General features: G+C 41.4%; 1 protein-coding gene across 3 annotated transcripts in view; it reads right to left on the bottom strand.

The window, feature by feature from the left end:
- The window catches only part of LOC107051612, an 87,519-nt gene that overhangs the window by 50,551 nt on the left and 11,469 nt on the right, over positions 1-25,499 (bottom strand). Inside the window, exon 2 of one of the 3 annotated variants that reach the window (XM_046901227.1) lies at positions 12,383-12,664. The exons of the other annotated variants lie outside the window; for them this stretch is intronic. Coding sequence (XP_046757183.1) covers positions 12,568-12,664 — 97 coding nt within the window. The 3' untranslated portion in view covers positions 12,383-12,567. Of the gene's footprint in view, positions 1-12,382; positions 12,665-25,499 lie in introns of those variants that run through there. 3 annotated transcript variants of the gene reach the window in all.

The raw sequence follows: 25,499 nt of genomic DNA, 5'->3' as shown, positions 1-25,499 counted from the left end.
ATTAGAAAGCAGGGGAGGTGGTTTAGATGATTAGATTTAGATGGTTCTTCCCTTGAATCATGAAGCTTCACTGTGATGCACTGCAAGGTTAAGAAGCACTACAGACAACACCCCCCACTGCAAACTTTACACTTTCTCCAAAATGGAAAGCTTTCCTACAACAAAAACAAGGCCTGCAGGCCTGGCTGAGGGTTCAGATCCTCAGTGCATTCAGAAGACAACTTTTTCCTACCAGCCTATAGCACCTTCCAGTGAGCAAAGTCTCCTATTTCTGTTCATGCCACGTCTCAAACCAACAGTTCATCCAGCTACGCTCCTTTAAATCAGCTAATCCTTCTTCTAAGGTCAGAGCAGCAAGTGCACTGCATCTCTGTGAGCAACACATTCTTTACTGTATTCTCTCTGGATATGAACACAACACAGATCCTTCAGTCTGAGGCTCAGGTATTGCTTTCGGCCCAGCCAACAATGCTTCAAAACCACCTTCAGCAAACTGCATCCTTTGCTCCAGCATAGTTTGGCACCCACCCTCTCTTCGCTTCCTCCCAGAAGGCAATGCAAGGCCAGGGCCCAGCACTGGTGTATAATGCTGCCAGATGCAGGTTCTCCTGATGAGGTTCATTAACATGCTTCTTCCATATGATATTTCTCATGCAGCATAGCTTTAAGTTTCCTCCTGAGTCAGGCAAAGGCAGCTCCCACATAGCTCTTCTCAGAGGCTCTTTGCATTGCTATCAAGTTCCTTTAAAAATTCTGTAATACTCCCCTGCCTGCTCAACACTGAATTTTATGGGAAAAAATCTTGCTGGGGTTTGAAATAATTGCAGGGAGAGAGGAGGCAACCAGAGCAAGCACACTTTCTGAAGATAGATATTTTACATAGTACACAGCACCGTTGTAATTTAAATGATGTCAAATGTAGCTCTTAGGATCATTCTGCTCCAAGCAATAAACTCCCAGACAGTTTTAATGCCATTCAGTTGTCAAACAAAGTAGTAATTTACATAATAGTATACTATGTCTGCAAGAGGCCAAATTCTTTCATAAGGCTCCTTGGCATAGGCTTCCGCCTCTAGGAACATTTACATTTTATCCAGCATTATGCAGCTCTGTGGGTCGCAGCAGATTGAACTGTCCCAAATGCATTATCCTTGAAACCACTGAAGTCTTTTGTGCTTTGACTGAAAAAATTCCTGGTTTCAAAAGGCTCACAGAAGGTCACTCCTGGCTTCAGCACAAGTCAGAGCTCAGCCCATAGTTTCCATGACTAAGCCGGCAGGCACAGCTACCTGCATGCACTCTCCTGCTCTCAGAAAGTGAGAGGTAATGAGCAGAAAAGAAAATAATTCAGTCCTGAACTTGATTCCTATTCCACACACTAATGTTTCTTTGTACTTCACAGCCCAGGACCTCTCGTGCCTCCAAATGAACAGGGATTAAAGGGGTTTTCTTCCAGCAGTCAGCAGGGAGTTTGACAGTGCTGACCACATCCATCCCCAGCTAGCAGAGAGCAATGGGCAACCACACCTGGCAGCTGGCTTTTACTGCCATATCAAGTGATCTGACTGACATCTGTATAACATTCATCAACTCCTCAGGCTTTCTTCCCCAGCACAACATGAAGAAAATAACAACAAGAAGTGTCTGCAAGAGCGCTAAATTCCCCTCTGACCTTGTGAAGCTGGGTTTGCACTGTTATTACTACTTCAAGATCTGAGGGTGGCACAGGCCCAGGTGCCAGGTATGTGCACAGCACCAGACTCTTCATCATTGAATGAAGAATATGAAGAATGAAGAATGATTGGGCTCCTATGTAATATTTCAGATCCCCCATATAAGTATCCAGTAAGAACCTTCATCTAGGCAGAAACATCTCACTTCAGGTGAGATTTTCACTCTACTAGGGAAAGAGCAGCATCTATTTCAGTGTGATCCAAATTTGTTCCTTCCCATCCCCTCCATTATATCTTTCTTAAAAAAGTGGGAATCACAATGGCATGCAGTACAAGATTTGAGTATACAAGTGCATATGAAAATAAGTGATTGAAGTTCCCAGTCTTAATGCATCAAAACATCAGTGTCAGAATACATTGTAGGGAAAAAAAACTTGATACAATAGTTTTTTGGCCCTTCCTTACATACTGAATATACTCTGTAGGCTTTTTTCCCCTATTTGTGGAGATGGCAAAGGTGAAAGTGACACAATTATTAAATAAAGATTGCATTTTAGATATTTTGTAAGGTCACCTAAACCTTGGAATAGCTGATGATTTGGTACAGACAGAAATAGATGAATCAACATGCAGTCATTTTCCAGAATGCTCAACTACGAATTGGTGATTAACCTTTAAAACATACCATGAAAAGCGGCTGATTCTCTCATTGCTTTCAAATCAAACCCGTTCATCCTATAACACAAGCGATAGCTGAGACCAAGTTATTGTGTTCAGCACAGAGCCATCAGACTGAAATCCTTGATTCTATTCCTTGTATCAGAAGAGACAATATATGCATACAATCTATTTCAGCTGAGACTATCAACTGGCACATACAGCATTTCTATCTAGAACTTACAGGGCAATACTTCGGTGTCTAATTCATAACCTTCTGACAAAGTTTAAGAAAATTAAGTATTGTTAAAACGTGTTGGTCTTGCTATGACATGGGCCTCAAGAAACAGCACTGATCTCTATTTTTTTCTGATAATTCTCGTCCAATTTGGTAGGTAACAGCTTCACTGAGGTGGGAACAATGCTGTTTGCAGCCACAGAGAAGTTGTACTCGCAGTCCTGGAGGATGATGATGAGGCACTAAACAGAATAGTTGGAATATCAAATTTTGGCAAAAAGCACCATCATATCCTTTGAAAGGAGGAGAAAAAACTATTTCATGATCAGCAAACTGACAAAAGTCCCCACTAGCATGTGCTGATTGTTGCTTTACTTGGGCTTTGTGGACATAGGAAAAAAAAAAAGGATGAAAAAAGTAATGAAGCCTCAGAACTTTACATCATGACTTCAGTAAAATGGGAAAAGTAACCTCAGCAACAAAACATGTCGCCTGCTCCTACTTTTGCCATCTTCCTGCCTGGCTGATGCTGAAAGTGAACCCAGTCAGGTATGGTAGCTATCCAGAACCCTTTCTGATAGCACCATCTTTATTTGTCTTTTTATCCTCCTGCATTGCTGGTGAAAAAGAACAGGCAGCCAGAGGTAACAGATGGCCTGATGCACTTTGGTACACTTATGTCACATACAGTGCCTGGGCAGCACAACAAAGCCCATCCTCCCAACCTATGACCTCACAAGCCCAGCAGTGCCTTCTAAATTATTTATTTCTCAGATCAGTCTTAACAACATGGAAGAAAACTTGGTTTTCTGATGAAGGTTTGTATAGCAAGGCTAATTGTATGTTTAGCAAGCTCTGTCAGAGCTATTCAGGAGAGATGAGAACACTGCTGCTCTGCTAATGGTTATGGGTACTTAGTCATCAGGCATTAAGCAGCTGTTACAAATAAAATCTCTGCAAAATACCAGTTTCTATGTGTGTAGCAAAGTAGTTTGTACTATGGACAGAATTACTACCTTTGGACCAGGTGATAGGCAGACAAGATATTTCAGTTTACTGTCATTGTTTTGCTGAGAAACCAGCATTCTTGTTCTTTGGATCAACCCTAATGAAACACCTGCTAGGTTTTAATTAAAATAAAATGGAATGCAGTTGTATGAGCAGGTGGAAGAAGATGATATACCATACAGCTCAAATCCCTCCATGTGTTTGGAGACCTTGCAAATTCTCAGCTATCACATCCATAAAACAGCTACAGAACGTGTCAAGACCATTTTGATTGTACACACGAGTCTGGTTAAAAAGGCATCTACTTATTTGGGGAAGAGCAGAATGGTAACACACAAGCAGCCCTTATGTTACATCCAGGTAATGACAAGCATAATGGATTCTTGCTTCTGGAAGAGCAGCAGCTTCATTTCATATCTTGCTTGGGCACAGAAGAGAAAGGAGACCTTCACCACTTGAACCAGGCACACAGTTAATTGCCACCTGAGTGTGGCAAGAAATGGAAGGTCATGAAGAGCCTGAGTCAGGTTCTACACAACTGCTGGCACACAAGAGAAAAGTAATTGTGAAACATGCACAGTGAGCAGCTAGCACTAGAGCCAGTACTTATGGTCTATTTAAGTTTTGAACAACTGAAGCAAACTTAGTGGGGTAGAAAATCTGGCCTTTGCCAAAGAACTCTTAATACCAATTCCTTTAAATTGGTTCTCTCTTGTCAGCTTCAGCTCTGACAGCTTACACTGTCAGTAAGCCTGTAAAGCATTCATCCTTCTGAAACTCTACTTCTAGAACGATGTGGCACCTGAGAAACCCTCTCATCTCCCCAAGGAGAAAGCCACTGGCTTTTCCAATTGCAACCATACTACTACAGAAGACTCTACAACATATTGAGAATCACGAGTAGATAGAAACTGTTAGTGCATGGATTATTTAATAACCTCTTCAGCCTATCAGCTTGGAGTCTTTCAGTGTTCTCAAATAGTTACAAAATGCTTAATGCAAGGCTGGCTGTGCACAAACATGAAATACAATATATGAAGCCTTTCCAGTTTCTTCCTCTCAAGACAGCAAAAGTCTTTAAGGCCTAATGATTTGAAAGATTTCAGTTTGGCATATGAAAGAACACAGAGAGCAAATCACATGCTGCATTCAAAGGAGCTCCTCATTCTAAGTAATTCCAAGCATTTTGATTGCACACATTGTAATGAGATAGCTCATAGCTACCTGCTAGTTCTGCACAAAGCATGCAACAAACAGAGCTGATTACCAGTCATCACCTTTAGAACAAGATGTTTCCTGATAGCCTTATCAGAAGGTGGATTGATTCTGGCCTCCTGTATTGATGTCTATCTCCATATCTTTTCTCAAGTTGCTTCACCTCCCATATGGACTTTTGGCTCAAGCCATGGTTTTTGGATGGGTTTCCCATGACAAAGCAGGCTGTGCTAGCAAGAAGGGTCTTTGTACAGTTGCAGTCATGTTTTCTTTCACTCACACTGCAGCCTGCATTTGTAAATCACTTCTTTCCTGGCAGCTACAGTGATTGATTTTCCACTGGTTCAAATGCAAAGAAGTAATGTTCGATCTGGAAAATCCATTTAACAAGTTTTTTATTCAGCTTATGCTGTCACAAACTGTGAGTAATGCACATTCTTACATGACATGACAGCAGGTTTATTTTAAAATGTGAATCACCTCCAGCATTAAATGCAAGAAGTTTCTCTCAAAAAAAAAAACCTAAAAACAATTAAGCATGAATTCCTACAGCCCGACAGGAGTTAAGCTCCAAAATCTATAGAAATCTGGGCCTGTTTTTTCCACCTCCTTTAACATCCCTTTTCTCTGCACTTGCTGTACCCATGCACACTTCATATAACCACCATGTGATGACTATACTGCAAATAAATGCCATAATGAAAAGGGCTTTAAGACATCTTCGGTTGTTTATAACCTGTCTGTCTGTGCTCATCTTCTACTGCCATTCTTCTCTTCCCAGACACAAATGTGGATGCTGACACTGAAGCACACAGGTAGCTCCTGCCTTCCCCAGCGAGCTCAGTGTGAGCTTTACTTACACCACCACTTCCCAACTGCAGAGAAACCTCTTCAACAGCATCAATTCCCAGACCTAACACTTCATTTTACTAAATCAGAACAGATTGTCCTACTTCTTACATCCTAGTAATTGCCCATTAATAAATCCTACTCCCGCTCAGCCTTACCCTTCAGTTATCAAGCAGCACTGCTGGCACCGGTAACGTTTAATTTGAAATTGTTCCCAAGAGGGCAATAAGTAGTAAGCAAGCAGGCAAAGCTTCTGCTCTTGGATGGCTTCAGTGATAATAGCAAGTAGTAAGATACTGACCTACATTCATCTCCTCCGGCATGAGCTCAAGTAAGTCTCAAACACCAGCACTTGGATCTGCCTTTCAGCCCCAGTCTGCTCACATGCATGAAAACATCATGTATTCAGAATTAGAGTCAGGGATATTTTTTCTTTTTTTCCCCTCCCCTTCCTAGAGCCATTGGGATTGGGACCCAGAAAAACTGCACTGGACCAGTAAACAGGCCATCAGCTTCCAGGCTATCCAGTCACTAACCATACACAAATAACTACATCACAGGAAGAGCACACATTTGTGGAACAACACAATCCGCTCTTGGAATGAGGGTGTGAGAAGAGCCTGGTGCTGGAGGCTGACACAGGCATCCTGTAGCAGCATTTGAGTGCACACAGCAGGGACTGCTGGTCTCTGGATGGTGACTCCAATTCCTGGACTAAGGGAGTTCGGATGATCATGGTTTTCCACAAGGTTTTCTACTGCTGCCTTCCTGGCAGTACAGATGTTTTACTGTTAAATCTAACTCACTCTGCTCATCAATGGAACAGCAGCCTTGAGTAAGAAACACTTCAGTATTATTTCTCCATTTGTACCAAATGTAAGTGCCATATCTTGAGACCTGGATTTGCATTTCTGCTTAACCTAGGCTACTCCTCATCCTGGGGAAAGCACAGCCAGGACAAAAGGAACTTGACATTAAGTAGTCTTGGAACTGTTCACAAACCCTCTGGTGGTGCTCACTGTCACCTGCACTTCAGAAGCATCATATCACTGTGAAGACACTGTGAAGACGCTCTGCCTGCAGGATATGCCCAGGGAAACAGCACTGGGTTTGGACAAGCATCCATTTAACCCAGAGTCTCTGCACTTCCAGAGTTTCATCTATGCTGTACAGAATGCAAAAGCTACAGGAAGAGCAGGTTTATCCATTTATTAAAGAAAAACCACCAAAACAAAGATCTCAAAACCAATCAACTAAAAACCAGAGCCCTCTTGCTCTCATTCAAATTGTGAATCCTCGGCTCTCCCAAGGATGTAATTCTCTTATTTAAAAAAAAAAAATAGTTAGTCATTTAAAAATTTCCTTTGCTTATAACCTTGGGCTGACAATCCCTTTCTCTTCATCAGGTTTTAGCAGCTTTTGAAAGAAAGCTTTTAAGGGCATAATAAGACCTGCACATTTGTGCTGGCTTCCTCCAATCTGATCAGACAAACCCATTCCACATCATCATGTGATGACAGATCAATTTTAATTAAGAGATAACTTCCTTTTAGTCTATAGCTATCGAAAGGACTAAACATAATCCTGGTTTAAAACATTTTGCCCCCCAAGGTGCTAAATAACTCATATGGAAAAGGTTAAGTGCTGCACGTTCACAAAACCAAAGTCACCATTCCATTCTCAGATTTCCATTAAAACTTCTTTTTAATCTAAATTCAGAGCCCCAAAGAGAAGTTATGAACTGAGATCCAAACCGAGGTCTGACTGGGAAAGTGGTTAAGTGGGGTGGATTTTTTCTTTTCAGTAAGTTGAAGGTTGATAAGAAGATACTTTCTTCCATGGAAAAGCTTGGTAGCTAGTGTCACTCATTTGATAGCACGCTGCTTTGTCCAACTCTCCTCCTTTAAAAAGGCCAACAGAAACAATTTCTTTAGAGAATGCACCCAGATAAGTGCAACAGCGTCTCAGACCTTCTGTGAATGTGCTTATCAGCCACTTTCTAAGGGCATGGAAATGAACTAATTCATTCTGTCTTCATCAGCAGATTGGGAACAATCCCAGTACCAGCCCTGCAAACATTACAATCGCACATCAATGGTGAAAGGAAGGGTTACAGCAATATGCATTTGTATTTCCTTTCATACCATTTCAGCAGAGCTTGCAACTTGCTTCCTCTATCTGCTTTACAGCATCTCAAAGAGGATTTTTTTTTTTTAAATATACATTGAAAACCCAAATCCATGAGCAACACATTTGTCACATGACCAGTGTTAAATTACCACTTCCTATTTCAAACCACGGTATTTGGAGAGAAAATGGCACAGATAACCTACAAAGAGGAATTTATCAAAGGTTCTGTTGAGCAGGATCACATTCGCTATAGAAATCCTCATTCCAGGATAAGATGTGAGACAGAATTCCCTCTAACTGAACGTGACAGGATTTGCCACCACTGGAGTTGAAGGTATGACTGTGTATTTCCATGAGTTAGTGCTATGCCAGCTGGAGTACCAAGATACAGCACAGCAACATTTGGTTTATATTCTTAATTCATTTAACCTCCAAGCAGATATAGCAGCTCCAGCACACTGAGGTGAGTGCACCCAGCCTTCTTCCAGCTGCTGACAAGATGTCTGCACTGCTGGCATGCAGCCCCTGCCCCAGCCACTGCAGCCTCTTGTTCCTGGCTGCTGGTCCCCACTGCACTTGTCAGGTCTACCATCCACTCCTCCATAGGACTGCATAAGATGACTGTGTGCATTCAGTGGTTTTCCAGACAAGCTGACTGTAACCATATGGCTAATTTAATTTTTCCAGACATTTTCTGTGATTTTACCCCAGAGCATTCACAATCATTTCCTCTCATATTTGTATCCAGAGAAGAGATTAAGAACCCATGAAAAATTCAAACACTTGACACTCCCAGAGATGCTCCTAAATTGCAAAGCTCTCCCAGGGAAACTCCTGTGTTGACTTTGGCACAGAAGCTCACAAGACTTCCAGCAGCAAGCATCCCCCTACATTTGGTTAAACTAAAAGTCATGCTGAGCTAAACAAGAAAAAGCAACCATCAGTGGCAAAGTGGTACAGAGACCAACGTGACCTCCACCACAGAGGACCACTCTGCCGAAGACTGCTGTATTTATGTGCTTTTTCCACCACTGAACGCTACCATTCCTAAGCAGCAACTCAATGGCCAGCTTCAGCCATCAATTTCCACTTAATTACTGAAAAATGAAAAAGAACAGAAGAAAAAGGGAAGTAGAAAGACTTCCTCCCCCCCCAAAAAACAACTTTTTCCCACAGAAACACAGTCAACACTGTATTGGCAGCACTGCTGTCAGCCCCACAGTTGCTCCTTTTGGAACTCATGCTCTCAGCCATTCCCTTCACATATTCCCCTGAGGACAGCTCCACTCACCATTCATGTTTACCTTTCAAACTCTATTTGCCTTAGACAAGTCTTGGCAAGATGATCTTAGAATCAAAGAATAGTTAGAATAGGGCTTGGAAAACAGGTTTATGATTTATTAACCACTGCTCGTCTCTCTTCAGCTTCGATGACAACATGTCACTGCTCTAAGAACTTGGCTTTTACTGCATGGTGTCAATTAGGACACTTCTGAAGGCCTTTAGGAAGGAGAACGTTGCTTTGCATTTCTTAAGTGTTAAATGTAAACAAGTAGAAGTGACAGACAGCTGTGAGACACAGGGTCTGTTTGTCACCCCGGCACAATGCTCTGCTATGGGTTCTCTCCATGCATGCAGCGAAGCAAAGTCTCCCTGTGCCCAGTGAAACTGAAAAAACAAGCAGAATCTATAGCCACACACCTCCACTGCAAAACCAAACCTTCCTCCACTTCAGCTCAGGCCTAGCCAGTAAACTTTTGGCTGTAAGATGTGATTAAGCACAACCCTCAGCAGCCCGCATTTAAAAGGTTCTCTCTCTCTCTCCCTTCATATAAAATGGAGCTGTCAGTTCTCTGCCTCTCAGCTACTTGAAATGGGGTGGCCCTGTGCAAAGTGCTCTGCTGAGGCAGACAGCCATGCTCTCAGCAGCACAGGGAGCTGGGCAAGCCTGCAATCACGTTTTACCGGTCAGTGCTAACTGAGCGACCTTGCTGAGTTGAGTATTTCCACAGCTCCTTGTGATAGCAGCCCGATGCAGCAGCCTTCGTAATGGCTATGTTACTGCTTTCAGCACATGCATCAGCGTGAGAACTAAGCTTACTTTGCTGAAAAATAAAACCACTAGCCAAGATGATGTGCCATTACATTCTCCCATTGGGATGCTACAGAGCTTTAATTTCATTAATATTTAACTGTCAGAAGAACACAGTGTATCAATAGACATGAACTCCTGCATGAATAGAATGGCTCTGAATAGAAAATTGCTGCTTTAAGGATGTGGTTGCATAAATATTTCTGGTTAAGTCTTATTAATATTTGCTATCCAGGTCTCTATAGATAATTTATACCTGCTCCTGAAGTATCCCGTTTCTGAAACGCTGCGTTATTACAGAGACCTGATTAGGGCTTACTGAATCTAATGGAGAAGTTTCCACTGAAAGCTTCCTTTTTGTTGGGTCAATTTCAAGTGCTTTAGCAATAAACCTTCTCATTTATATAGCCTACAGTCTAATTTCGGAAGATTGCTTTTGAGACGAGCAATAATCAGCCAGCCTCAATACTTCACAGTACCCAGCGAGTAAAACTTGTAGTTAGTGCCTTTACAAAAAGCCCTTAGTGCCACTTAGTTCTTACAATGGGAAAATTGGTTCTTTCCTGGCGATGAAAAATAGACGAGAAAAAGATCTTATAAAGCCTATAATCAAAAATAGAAAATGCAACCTTGGAGGAGAGCTGTAAAGGAGACAGTTTTTCAGGCAATGTATATAAGCACAAGCTCAGAACACAAGCAGTCACAGAAAATCAATGTGAGGGCTGTACACTACTCCTGACGCTTTTCCCTCCCTGAATGGCTCTCATAAATTAGTTTTTTAGCTTCACTGAGTGCTTTCCTTCACAAAAGATTTTGAAGTGCCTGGATCCAATATTCCAGTCACTCCCCAGCAGATAACGTGCCTGCTCATCCCAAGATGGGCAATACAGAATGCAAATTAAAAAGCTACAAGATCATATCAAATCAAGGAGGATCAGTCTTCAATACTATGTTTCATGTCATAAAGGTACAAAATGATGAAAACATTCCCTATAGGCAAATAAAAATGCAGCAACTTGGCAAGAAATCAAGGAAACCACAGTCCTGGTTTATAGGTCTGCTTGAACCAGGGAAATAATGGTCCTATTCTATAGTATGGAAACATGTGCCCAAATCCTGTTGTTTCTATCTGGATGCTTGTGTATTCTGCATCACAACAATGCCAGGGAGGTGAGCACGGCTCCTTGGGGCAGGGGATCAACTGTACAGATTATTAATGGCAACAGTCCAGAGAAGCAAAAAGCTGTCTTCCCTCCCCATTTGCAGGCACTAACAGACTTCAGACTAAATTTGCTTTTTCCCCACCTCAGTCAGCAGCAATGGACAAGCACTGATCACAGCAAGGGATTCCAGCTGGCACACCCAGCCAGCTCCATTTTATCCAATGCTGAGCTGCCAGCACTCCTCCTATCATGTTTTCACTTGATCACCGTTTAAGTTTTCTGTCTTATTAGGAATGACATTAACTTTTACAGGAATCTCTCATTATAAAAGATCTTTCCCCCACCTCTTCAAGCTTATTCATTACTTGGTAATTTAAAAAAAGGCAAGAAAAGACAAATGCGACGTGCTAGTCAATAGTGAAATTATGAGAAGTGTAATCTACTCTCTCCACCCTAATGAGCTGATGAGTAAATAACTGTCAGGCCATTGCACTGAGCTATTGATTGCCTTTTCCCACAGAGCTGGTATGCTGCATCAGTACCTGCTGCTAAACAAGAGGGATCAATATGAGAACCTTCTGAAAACAGTAAAGAAAGATTTCAGATCTTTGAGATGTTTTCTCCCATGTGCTGGGGCAGTTCTTCATTGCTAGATCACACTTCCCAGCCTGCTTCCTGCATTTCACCTTGGGAAGGTTAAACACCTTACATGAAGGCATAGTCCCCTGGGACAGAAAAAGCTAATTAGCAAAATATACAGCTTACAGCAAATACCAAAGCACACAGATGCTAAAACTTCACCTGCAATGAGTGATCCAGAGCAAATTTCCTCAAGGATTTAAGCCTTACCTTCTTACTCCTGCACAACACAGCCATCACATCACACACTTTGCCTTCTCATTCTACCAAGAGCCAGACTTGAAATCGCTTCCAACAGATTTGCAGAGGCTCCTCTTCTGAACGACACGTGGTGTCATTCCCATTTTCTGCACTACCATTCTTAATTTACTGCCATGCTTTCTGGGCTAGACACCTTCTGCCTCACTTTTTTTTTAACCACTCTTTTCAAGTCTCAGCTGAAGAGTTCTCTCCCCTTCTACACCTCAATTTTTTTTTCCCCTCCTCTGATCCTCTTATTTACTTTGTTGGTCCAATTTTCTCAAGACTTCTCATAGCTTTAGCTTCTGCCCTTGCCTCATCTCCTTGATGCAACTTAGACAGAAGTCAGCCCTGAATGCTGATTTTGAAGTTTCCAGCACAGAACCTTTTTGTTCTGTTATGAGGTTACTTTTCATTTGAACTCTTCTTCTCCATTTTTTTTTTAAAGCCCACTTAAAAAAAAACTCCAGAGTCCGAACAATTGCTGAAGCCTTACTTCATTCAGAGATCAAAAAATTCAAGTTCAAGGAAGCTCTCACAAAACATTAAATGCAATTCCTACCCTGCTATACTGCACAAACAGATACTCACATGCCACGTGATTATCATTTGTTGAAGTCAGACTAAGCTATATCTGAAGCTCCAAGTAGGCAGCACATACCTTCAGATAGTCAGCTGGTGACTCAAGATCCTATGTGACACCATGCCTAAATCAACATAGGGAACCACACTGTCCTCCACTTCCCACTGAGCTGAGATCCTGTAAACAAAAGCCATAATCTTTGTCTTATATTTATGTATTGTCTGTCATACAGACAAATCCTGAAATAAAAAAAATCATCTTTCCATGACCTAGTAACACCAGTGTGTTTAAGTATTAAGGTAACCACAAAATATTCCATTTTTCTAATGGAAAACATAGCATTTTTAAAAAGAAAAAACAATTTGGATAGAAATTTTCAATTGGGAAAACCTTGAGAAAACACGTGGGGCTTGTCAAGTAGGTAACACTGTAGTTCTGAAAGACTAAAGTCCTGTCGTTTGCACAGAGAGCCCTGACTCACTTCACCTATTTCCAAGACAAAATGGTCACACACTGAGGCAGTGCAAGTTTCTGTTTTGACATTGAGATCAGCAACAGAAAAAGAGTGCAGAACATCAGATGTTTCTGCAGGGCAGAACCTGTATCCTGTGCATTTACTGCAGCAGTGCTTTCAGGCAGGTACATGGCTTCATAACTAACATCACAGCCTCTGTAAGTTTCCCTATGCTACAGGCATTTCACTTCTGCACACACCCCACACAACTGTCATTGCAACTACCATTTCAGGTAATGGTAACCTTTTCCTGTTCAAACTCCAAAGATTAAAAAGGGAAATGGATTAGACATGTCATCCCTTCCTCTTACACTGCCTCAAATCAGTTTATCACATAGAAGATCTTTCCAGCAGATAGGTTCTTGTCCCCATTAAAATGCAGCAGAGGAAGTTTCTGAATGATCAAGGGGACACATGGAGCTTTGCTTTAAACCAACAAGAGAACTCCAGGAGCAGTTCAGAAAACAGGGAATAAAAAGAACGCTCAGGTAAAAGGGATAACAGCATACAGAGGATAAGTTATCAGAAAAGACCTTGAAACACAGTATATTTTGTTCATTTCAATAAAAAACATGGGATTTTACGCAAGAAGATGGAAGATTCTTATTTTCCTCTGATAGATTCATGTCTATAGCTTTTTTGTAAGATGTACTTTTATATAGCTTTACTATAATCGGTTCCCTTCCTCAGCCTCTGCTCCCAGCCTATAGGTCATCTCAAGCCCCAGAAGCTAACACTAAAGGTACTCAGGATATGCTGTCAGCTCTGGAATAAGAAAAGATGAAAATAATAAACCTGATTATGAAAATAATAAACTTATCTATGAAATGAACAGTAGACAACAGAATGAACTGAAAGCTGTTTTATAAAGCCAGAATCTGGGCTGTGAAGCTTGATAAACAGCTGGGTCACAAATACAAACTACATTAAAAAAATCAAAGAGAGTGGAACAAAACCAAAGCTGGCAGGTCGGGCATCAGAATATTAACCAAGGAAAAGCATTCCTGGTAGTCCTGGATGCAATCAGCATTACGCCACCGATGATCAAGGTACAAATGTTTTCCTGCCACATCATCCAAGCTCCACAACTGCATATCCAAAACCTGGATATCGGGGAAGACACAGGAGACCCCTCCATATTTGATATATCAGTGGCCATACACCAATTCCATAGCATTTAAGTGGTGATAACCAAAATTAACCAGACTTGCAAGACAACAGATTTAGAAAAGCTTAAAAACACTACAAAATGACCACATGAAGGCACTTTGCCTGACAGCATACAATCAGGCTGGGAAATTCACTCACCACTGGACACTCATTAAGGCTGAAATGCTCAATCAAAGCTGAAGAGGGAGTGGACATCTGACAGTTATATAATAGCACAGCTAACCCTCAGGCTTGCAAGGGACACTCAATCTCCCCTTTCTGCTCTTACGCCAGTTTTTCCTGGCTAGGCATTAGGATGGAAGCTTCAAGGCACAAAAGAGGCAGTACAGATCACTCCTCTTCTAGCACCGGAAGGAATTTCCTTGTGGAGTACTTGGTTATGGGTCAGGATATCAGTGTGCTGCTCAAAAACAATACTTCCTATTTTATTATGCGGGCCCATGACAACACAGGTGGATGTTGGTGGGATGGCAGCAGAGGTTGAGCCTTCCCATCAATATCCCATAACATTTTTGCTGCTGTGTACAGATGGCAGCAGAGGGGCACTGACTGAATGGCATCTGACATGGGAGCGCATAGGAAGTGAAGGTGCAGAATTCAGTTCCTCCACGTGGAAAGAACTGCAGACACTGATGCCTGCTGAATGTTTCTGGTGACCAAACAGTGGATGTGAGCACAGCAAGTGGTGTCTTTCACACTGCTGTCACCACTGCTGAAACAAGCCACATTTCAGGCAGCCATGCAGATTTCTGCAAGCGCAGCATGTAGGTTCTCATGCACTGCAGGCAAAAACGCACAGCTAATGGTGGTGGGGACACTGAAAAATTGTTTTCTATCTGTAAATTTGCCTTATTAAATAGTGCTATTGTGCTCTTTGTATCAGTTGTAGTTCCCCCAGAAATAAATAGGAGACATTACTTTCAGAGGGATGTATGTAATAGCTAGACGGAGGCACAAACTGGCAATTATCATGTCTGCAAATACTACCCACAAATTCTGGTTAATCCATTATGACACTGTTCCTGCTGTTTAAATGGGCAAAGAAACTGCACTATGCATTCCCCTGTGTGAGAGACAGATACTTAAGTACAGTTCCTGCCTTACCATATACTGCACAAGAGCCCACAAGGTCTTCTGCAGCTTTCCACAACCCTGCTCTATAAACACACAGGTTCTGCTGTTTTGTGCTACAGTGAAGCTGTGAATCACAGTAATGAGATTTCCCCCGCCTCTACAGGGGCTCTCATAGACTCCTTTCCAACTGGAAAGATCACAGGACAGGAAAGGTTAGTAGGTTTTCCTTGCAAGACTGGCCACAATCCAGGTCCAAGCATCTGTTGGAGAGCTCACCATTGCTCTTTTCATAACAGATTTGGCTACAAAACCTGGTAACAGCTGCACAAGCTATGCTTGTGATCCATACAATTAATTGACAACTGGCAAATCCATCACTGTTCATCACTAGGTGACAGCAATGCACTTCTGCACATGCTTTGTTCTGTTACCAAGGGCACATTTGTGCAGCTCCTGTTTCTCTGCCATAATCACAGCTACAAGGGAGATGGTAGGCACCTGGGAAGGTAACTTCGCATGGATGAGGTGCCACAGTCCCAATGGGAGAGTAGACACCAGGTCAGTAAAATACAAAGTAAAAGCAGTGCAAAGGGACCAGGATTTATCCCCCAAAGACATAAGTATTAGCTCCTATCTCATTGTGATGGGGAACACATTAGAGGACCTCAAACCAGCTGAGTTCAACTGTCACACATATGACAATTCTACATTTCATGGCTCAAGCACTGATGGTGTAGCAATGTAAGACAAAGACACGGAGCAGAGCAACTTCTAAGAATGCTGTGCTGCAGGGAAGGGGTGCCAAGCAGGAACAAAGTCTGTGACAGGATCTCCTGCCTTCTGTCCTGCTCCTGGATGCAGCGTAGCATCCATCAGTTGCACAGGGAACACCATTTGAGTGACTGTGCTGTGAATAAGTTGGTCAGGGGGCTCAGCTGACCCCAGACCAGCCAAGTCCCTGTTCCCCAGCCAGGCAGCTCACAGTGCAACACCCCAAGCTGTTACCCTAATAACAGCAGGACAGCTGGGGACAGCAATAGCAAGAGTCAGGCTGCAAAGGGCAGAGATATTTCATTGTGCCCTCCAGAAAAACTATGTGGTCATTTTCTGATGAGGTTACAATTTAAAGTAAAAGGTGGATATAAGCAAGTTCACAGATGGAGATGATGGGGGAAGGAAGGAAAATAAATACAAAACCACAACCAAAGCAAACAGACTGGATGCCAGACACTACTTAAATTAAAGCAACTGTCATCTAATCCTCCAATATATACAGAAATGCTGTCAAAATTTAGCTGCATGAATACATATGTATAATACCCACATTTACATAAATCTGCAGCTTGAGTGATTCCCCACCCTGCTGGATGTGGGAGGAAAAATAATTTCTTATTTATATCTCTGGTGGGCCATTTATTTGTAAATAGTTTCTTCACACTGCCCTTTTTCCATCTCACTTGCTAGTTTGACTTCGCCCTGTAGTTCATTTCTGATCATTATTTTAATCCTGAAGTTGGCTTGGGGGTAGGCAGTCTTACAGAACATCAATTAAGGTCTCAACCATTGGAGGTGATTAGAGACTAGCAAGAAAGTGACCTGTGAACAAGGAAACTGCATTCTCTCCACCTGCAAGAAACAGTTGTATCAGTGGCAAGGCAAAACATGAAACAGCAGCAAGAGTAAGGAGAGGGGTTCAGTGAAGAAATACATGTTTGTCTCTGCACTGCTTCTAAAAATAATTAAGTTCTCTGGGCTACTCACCCACAGGTGGCAGGGAACCACGTACTGCTTCTCCCTCACTTTAGTACTCAAAGATATATTTTATGGCAGAATGAGTCCTCATCCTTACATGGATGAAATCCCCACAAAAGGGCTTGTAAGGGAATCTGCCAGTTCAAACATTCATTTTCATGATGATTACTCTCATAAAAGTCACTTGGTTCAGAATTAAGAGCAACACAAGTAATAACCATACAGGTTTAGCACAGTAGCACATACTATGGACAGTTAGTTTCAATTGTGCACAGCTTGCATTCACTCCTTAAACCACAAACATGCTGAGTCTTCTTCACTGCATTCTTCTACATCAAACATTTAAGGATGTAGAAGCAAGAACCTGCATAACAGGAGAAGGATTTCCTCTCACACCTCTACAATCATCTGCAGTTTCACTTTCATCCAAAGGCAGTGAGGCATTTTAATTACAAAAATAGTTAGCCTGAAGTAATCTCAGACCCTCAATCAAATACAGAATTAAAACTACAAAGTACCAACATGCATTGAAAGACTAGTCTTCCTAGCGCTGCACTAACGGGCTGTTTACATTATGCAGTGCAGCATGGGATTCTGAAGACCTAAAACAAAGAGTAGAGCTCCTTCCTGCTGGTTCTACACCTCCACTCCTCCGTTGCAGACCTCCCTACCCTGTGTTCATTCTCCTCCCTGCCTGCATTTCAACTTGCCCCTTACTCCAGGTCCTGGTCTGCAGGAAGTCTCTTCTCCAGCAAGCAGGACTTGTTTCCCACAGCCTGCTCAGTATCCAGCATCTTGGAAAAGGAAGTTTCTTAAGAAAAGATGAGGCAACATCCTTGTACTTTAAGGACAATAATGATTGGTAGGGGACTGAGTACTCCCTGTAATGAAAGGAAATTTGCGGCTCTTTGGGGAAGTGTTGTTTTCCTTCTTTAAATAAATTTTGAGAAGACGACAGGTGAACTCTAACTGCAATTCCCTCTGTAGGCAATAAAGCATCTGATGGAATCAGTGCACATACGCAAGTGAAGTCATATGGATTAATCAACATACATCATCATCTAGATGGAAACTACTAAAACCTCCCTTGAACTGCTTTGCAGGAGCATTGTCTTGGCATTATTTTGATATGAATATCTCAGCCTTCACATTTGCCTTGTCTTTTAATGGTGATGGAGGAAGGCTGGAAAAAAAACAAATCTCAGAAGCCTTCAGGTAATGCATGCCCTCAGACTGCACACTGTGCACAACCACAGATGGAAGCAGGTAAATTATCTCCACTGGTGGTCATTTGTGTGCATCTCAATGGGAGATGCAAAAACCTGACATTTTTCAGAGAATAGGTTTAATTCACAAAACTACCTGGAGACCTGCAGTCAGGGTTAGAAAGCCTGCTTTAGCAGGCAAGATAAACTTGAAAAGACATGATTTCACATTAATTTTGACAATCTAAAAATGCATTTCAAATTAAAAATGGCTGAAGTTAACAACACTTTCTGAACTTGACAAGGTGGAAGGGGAGGGTGAAAGATCAACATCAGTTCCTTATAAATAACACTAAAGATATATAATCTTCTGGCAAACAGAACATACTTCAGTGAAATCCTCTACAGTTCTGATCTGACAAAATGAACTGCTGAACTAAAATGCTATTGTCATCATTTAAACCAAGCCTTCAGACATGGATTCACACACCTCCAGGACCAGCTTACGCTCCATTAAGTCATGTGCCAGCATTTTTCTTCATCTCAGAAAGCTATTTCTTTCATGTTTTAAGGTGCAGAAGGAGCTACAAACTGCTTTTCAGCCGATCTAGCTCGACAAGTTGGCCTATTCATCAACTTATCCTTTACAATGTCCGTTAGTCTTAACATGGTTCAAGTGCCAGATCAAATCTTTCCTGCTCATAAATCTGTCAGTAAACATCTGTCATACACCTAAGGAAACCAAAAAGAAAAGGAGATTCACGTCAGTCAGTTACTCTTTCTACTAGATTTCTCTTTATCAGTTCATTCGTCTGGTTGCCTGCAGCTTGTCACAGACAGAACACAGTTCTGACCACATTTGGACAAAGCTTGCTAGCACAACCTACCTGAGGATGCAGAACAAAGCCAAAAGAGAGAGATTCTTGAGACAGAGACACACAGTATATCAAATACAAGCAGTAGCAGGACACGCTCAGCAACAAGGATGTGCTGGTGAAGAGAATTCTCAAGTCCAAAGAGGTATTCAGTCCTGTTACAGCCCACCAGCCAACCCCTACCAAACAGGGCTCAGTGAGAAGCTTTACTCCTGCAGTCACTCCACTACTGCAAGGACTCCAGGTACCAAAACAGTGGGCATAACCAATGCTGGAGAGAAGCCACTGGAAACACTGATTTGTTTCTTACGTACTTTCCTCAATTAATTCTCACACAATTTTCTACTTAATCAACAGGATTATTAGGAAACCCACTCATGACAGAACTGCAAGAGTTTACTCCTTTCCTGGTGGGTAGTATGAAAAAGGAACTAGGAAATCCTATGGGCCACCAGAAGCACATTGCTTCTTTGGAGCTTACTTCCATTCTACTGATAAATTACATCCCTACTGCTTGACAGAGAAAGGATAAAACGGTATCTTTATTAGTGACAATGTACTCTAATTGGAATTTTAGAAGAAATTAGTTGTTTAAGAGCTCACTCAACACTATTACGAATATGCATTACTTTGTGTTATAGAATAGAAGAGGTTGTTTTAGTACTAACAGCCTATTTTGACTAAATTTATCTCTGCATCCTGACAGTGTAATCTTGCTTTAGCACTATGCCTGTCAGTTATCTTAAAATGGTAATTCTGCCTTCCAGCTAGTGAATGAAGATTTAATAAAAATATTTATGGAACGATACTATTTTCTTAACAATGGCCAACTTGGGCAGGCTTGATGTATTATAGCCAAGTAAAATGCCAACAAAACAATTTCAATTAATTATTTTAAACTACCAGCAAACAGGGAACACTTACAGCAAAGTCACTGAAGTTAAGCCAGCATAAGCAAGAAGATGTATTCATAAATCTGACAGAAATGCACTGTGACTGCTTGGACTATGCAACGTTACTACCTTATGCTGTTCCAGCCATATCCTTTTGATTTAAGTGCTTGAAAAGTCACTGCTCAACAATTCCAAGACAGTGACATTTAGAAGTGTGGTCAGGGAAAATACAGTAAAAACAAGAGACAAGAATCGGCAAAGAAACCATCTATCTTTCACAAACAAGCAGGTGGAGCAACCAGTGCAGAATTACAAAAAAAAGACAAAAGAACCAATTGAGCAAAGAAAGAACATATGGTCCAGAGACACCACTGCACCATCTGCCTCTATTTGCAGTGGAAATGGCAGAACTGGGAATAAATCTGTCTTCAGAGCAGTGGCTGGACTCCTCCCGCAAGGAATACTGCTCTCTGAAACAAGACATAGGAACTACCCTTGTCTATTTTAAAAAAACTCACATTCCAGCTTCTGACTGCTCTGTTCATTACCATTTCCTACTGGTAGAACTGCCCACTAAGAGCCTTTGAGCAACAAGAAGGTAGACGGAGAAGCCTGAACAAAGTGTAGGGAAGGTGGTCACTACAGGTCCTTGCTGTTTACACAGTGTTTTGAGCTTGAGAACAAACCAGAGAGCTCAGAGCTTAAGTCCCCCCCAATGTCAGCACAGTCAGGGATTTCTCAAAGAACAGTAATTGTACTTTTGCAGTTGGCTGACAGTCAGACATGGCTATAACGTTCACAATTATCAATGGAAAAAAAAAAAATCAGTTTCATCAGCAGCAAAGTGTTTACAAATTAAAGATTTATATTCACCTAGGAAACAGCACAGTAAGTGAATGAGAGGATGAAATGAATATTCCCCCAGGGCTGATGTTATTTTAGAGGTAGATTATCTCTAACTTGCTCCATAGGAAAAGCTAAAGATGATAGTCCAGCCTGATTCCATAATCCTATTTTGTAAGATGTAAATACTCATCAAGAGCTTTTGGAAGAGAACAGCATTTTCTTGACAGCTAATCAACCAAGGACTACCATTTTTCTCTAGGAATGACCAACCCATTGCTGCAGTGCCAGCTTTTATTTGAGGAAGATATCCCAATACAGCAATGCAGATGTGCAGGCATGCAAACTATTCTGACAACTGTCATCTTCAATTATTATTTTCCTTCCTACCTCAGCCTTCTTGTCTTAACCTGTTGAGAGGTTGTAATGAATTCTGAAAGCCTGCTGGGATCCTGACATCTTGTTGAGGAAAAAACTCAAATTTCTAAGAGCCCCTGACTAAAACAACAAAAATGGATTCTCCCCCCAATCAAGTCAAGCCATGCATAATCTCACTCAGGAATGTAAAGAGAAGTAGCAGTAGTTCCACTGGTACCCTTCCTTCTGCAACCATACAAAGACTAGATTTTGATGCAATAGGAGCACTCACAGACTGGAAGCAGGAGACAGAAACTACTGGAACACTCAGAAACCCACGGGGAGCTGAAATACCTCTAATTCATTTTCAATCACTTGGAAACCAATCAATAGCTTTGCATTAATTCAGTCCATCTGAGCCCTCTCAAAAGAGAAAACAGATCAGTCCTACATTCAGCAAGTTGTCTGGCATTAAAGAAACCACGCACTTCCTCTATTACTGAGTCAGTTGTTATTCCTAATGGTTGAAGGGCCTTCATAGCAAGGTACTTTGGTTTTCAGTTCTGCCTAGTAGTGCAATTCACGTGCATCTTGCATTGCAAACCCAAAGACTTTGAGGAGGCAATGAGTTGGTGCTAGAAGATGAATTTTAAGTACCCTCACAGTATCAGAGGTGTGTGATCTGCATAGATGGCTGCATAACCACCCTCCAATGCTTGTGGGAGAACTATGACACCTTACAGCCTTGAACCCCAGAACACAGGAATTGCAATATTTTAAGCAGCATTTAATCCTTTTTCCTTCACAGAAGAATTACGTGTTCTAAGAACAGATTACAACTTTCCCAGTTTCTCCACATTCAATCTTCATTATAACCTGATCGATTTATGACCCTTGTCCTGTTGCAATCAACTTTGCCAATACTTACAGTTGCATGATCAATGCCTGTTTTCTCGAGCCTTTACCCTTGCTGCTACACTGCTCAGCACACCTGATCACCTACAACTGCAAATCGAATTTGATGCACATCTACTCCTGCCTGTTCTCAATTTCCCCTGGAAAAGATGAGCTTCACGAACTGAAAAATTCCTGGAGATACTTTCTGATGCTGATACCTATAAAAACAAGCAGATTCCAAGGAATAAATCACGTTATTTCAGTTAAATCATTTGACAAATACGGATGGATATTTACGAGATTCATAACTTGCAGAAACCAAGTTTTTGTGAACAAAATAAATGAAGGCAAGACATGCTGCTCTTAAAGACCAAAAAGCAAATAAAATTTTGAAATGTCTGTTTCTGAACCCTGGCTTGAATATTAAATAACTTCATTAGATTACTGTGGTGAGTATAAAAGACTACAGCTGAATTATCTAAAGACTCTCAAACCAGTTATTTGTCTTATCTAAGCCTCTTCATCCCTTGCACTACAACAGAAGAAATAAGCACTTCTCATCTCACTGTGTATTTTTCCTTCAGAAGAACTCCATTTTTTTCTTTCTCTAAGATAAGATTTCATTTCTAATTACTGTTTGTTGTCCCATTTTCACTACCCTTTTTAAGGATGGGAAACAGATGAACTCTAAGCTGATTTAACTATGCACCTCCATCCTCAACTACACGAAGCTCTCAACTACTTCCAGCACAGACACATCTTGACCCAAATGACTTGCCACACTTTTCTTTGCACACAGCCATCTGAATTGTTTTTTTTAAATATTCTATAAACAGTACAGTTTGTGTTAAACAAAGTTAACAGAGAACAAAAGCAGTCAGCTTTTCCAGTATGCACAGCTACGTACTGAAACACAACAGCCCCTGTGACCAGTGTGATCACTGCTTCTAGGAAGGGTTTCAGTCTCAAATGCTGTCCTACTGCCTGGGCAGAGCTAATAGGAGAAATAGGCCCCAAATAATTCTCACATCCCTCTGAGCAGCTCTGTGGTATGCCAGGTAAAACTACAATAGCACAGAGGAACTCAGACTCAATTGTGCTTTCTGAAGAGCTAAAAGTAGCTCAAGCATACAATTAAGCAGATTAGCCATTGTTTTTAAACCTGAACTACATCAGCAACACCTGGGAGATTTTGAGCCAATACACTAATTAAAGAGATAAAAAGCTTTTAAGGAGTATTTTTTATTTTCCATCTTTCCATGTCTTGCCTTGCTTACCAGGAAGTTGCAGTCACTCTGTTTGGAGTACCACTTTCCAGCATTCACTTACAGACAAACACAGCCCAGCACTTCTGCTTAAATTTACAAGCCATTATTGAACTGAGCATCCTCAGCCTCTATTTACTACCTTTTTCAGACTAGAAAAACCCAACCATAAATTGACCTCTTCTGTCTCAGTTAAAGCAGTTCTTCTACTTTATAGTTACCAGAGGCAGCAACATTTATTCACCCACTTGAATGTATTCATTTTCACTTAGGCATGCTGCAGCTCTACCATGCTGTAACTAACATGGTCCAGGAAGCCCTGTGCTCCAAAGAGGGCTAAGCGTCCTCGACGTTTGTATAACAGTTATCACCATCATGTACCTGCACTGAAGCCACAAGGCAAACGGCTCATTACAACTGCAATTCATACCAAGCTTAACTTCCAACATGATGTAATGGAACATATTGTGTTAGGTTATAGAACAATACATTTACCTGCCTGATTTCAAGGTTCATCTTCATTAGAACTTGTATTCCAAGGCTAGATTCAATAAATCAGCCCTACCAAGAAAAGACTCCAGTAGCAGCAGGTTTTTCAGTCTTTGCTTCAACTCATCTCTATCTTTAATTAATGCTTCATTGAGGGAGAACATCTGTTTTTATAGACCACGTTAATGTTCATTAAATACAACTGTTTTTACAGTCCCAGAACATATCTGGCACATCTTAAACATATTGTGCCCGATTTTCCAGACTGTAACAGTTTTCCTAGCTTCCTTCCCCTCCCTTTGCAGATCCCAAGCAAAATTATTTTTTCAATTAACTGACAAGGAATTACCATCCTACTTCCACTGCCTAGAGACATCAGAGCTGCAGCACGAGGCCATTACCATTATTATGTTATCATTATTCTCAATTACACTAAGTCACAGTCACAAATAGCACATGATATCATCATTAACATCACCACCTATTATTACTGAGGAAAGTAAAGCGGGAAGACAATTAGGAAAAGGATGCTAGAACTTGCAACAAGCATGAATTCTTGCTCTTCTTGAATGCTGATTTCTCCCTACTGACAATGCAGAAAAGGTATCAACTCTGAGTTCAGTTTGCACACCCACCTCCCTTCCAGACTGCTCCAAAATCCAGCAGCCTGTCTTTTACACTGGGAGAGATGTCTCACAAGATGCCAGCTGTGCCAGGAGCTGTGAAGACTGCCAACAGCTCCACTTTACAGAGAAGATGGGATCACTAAAGTGAAATGTTACTGACTAGCTGCAGAGACCAAAAGTAACCTAGTTAAATATAAAGGGGAACAACCATACAGCCCTCCATGATCTGCTGTCTCTGGTTTTATCTCTCAGCTGCTTCCCAAATCACTCTGACTCAATCACAATGATTTTTTATTATTAAGTCTACCCACAGTTCAGTCTACGTGAATGACAAAACTTCAAAGACACCAGTGAAATAGTGACTGCAGAATGAGCTGCAGTACTTGAAGAAACCAAGAGCCCCCACTCTAGAAGTTTACGCGCATGGATGGGGATAGAGGCTTGTCAGCACAGGTTAACCAGAGAAATGAAACCCGTGGTCAGTGACCATTTGTGATAAGAGACGAGTCATTTATTTTTGTAGGTGCTTTTCTTTCCTCACTAGGAATACTGAGACTTTCTCTGATCTCTTCCAGCAACCTCCCCTATCATGTACACATCTATGCTACTATTGCAAGTGCTGTACCCTCCTAACAGAAGAACTGGAAATCAAAAATCTGCTAATATGTCACAGATATCTCTGTGTGCTGTAGATGTGCTGAAGCAATGGCAGGAAATATTTAACAGCTGGGCAATACCGAACCCTCACTTCCTATCAGCTCAGTCTCCAAGTTGTTGCTACATTCAGGTTAGGTCACAACACAACACTGTGAATTCAGGAAAATCCCAGCCTTCAAAGATCACAGGAACATTAAATATGTGAAATATGTTTCATTCTCATATATGATAGAAAACACCGTATGCTCAGAAAATTGTTGTTCAACACATTCCAGGCTAAACCAACACATATCCACTGTCATGACAGAAATTATTTAACTGCAAAGTGAAAGCAACTGACAAGAGAGAAGATAATGCCAATGACCAGAGACTGCAAAGGTGACAGCCTCAGAATC

The sequence above is a fragment of the Gallus gallus genome, chromosome 15 (genome assembly GCF_016699485.2).
Source record: "Gallus gallus isolate bGalGal1 chromosome 15, bGalGal1.mat.broiler.GRCg7b, whole genome shotgun sequence".
NCBI lineage: Eukaryota > Metazoa > Chordata > Aves > Galliformes > Phasianidae > Gallus > Gallus gallus.
Note: the sequence above shows the minus strand (reverse complement) of the source record. Positions and strands in the feature narration are given on the sequence as shown.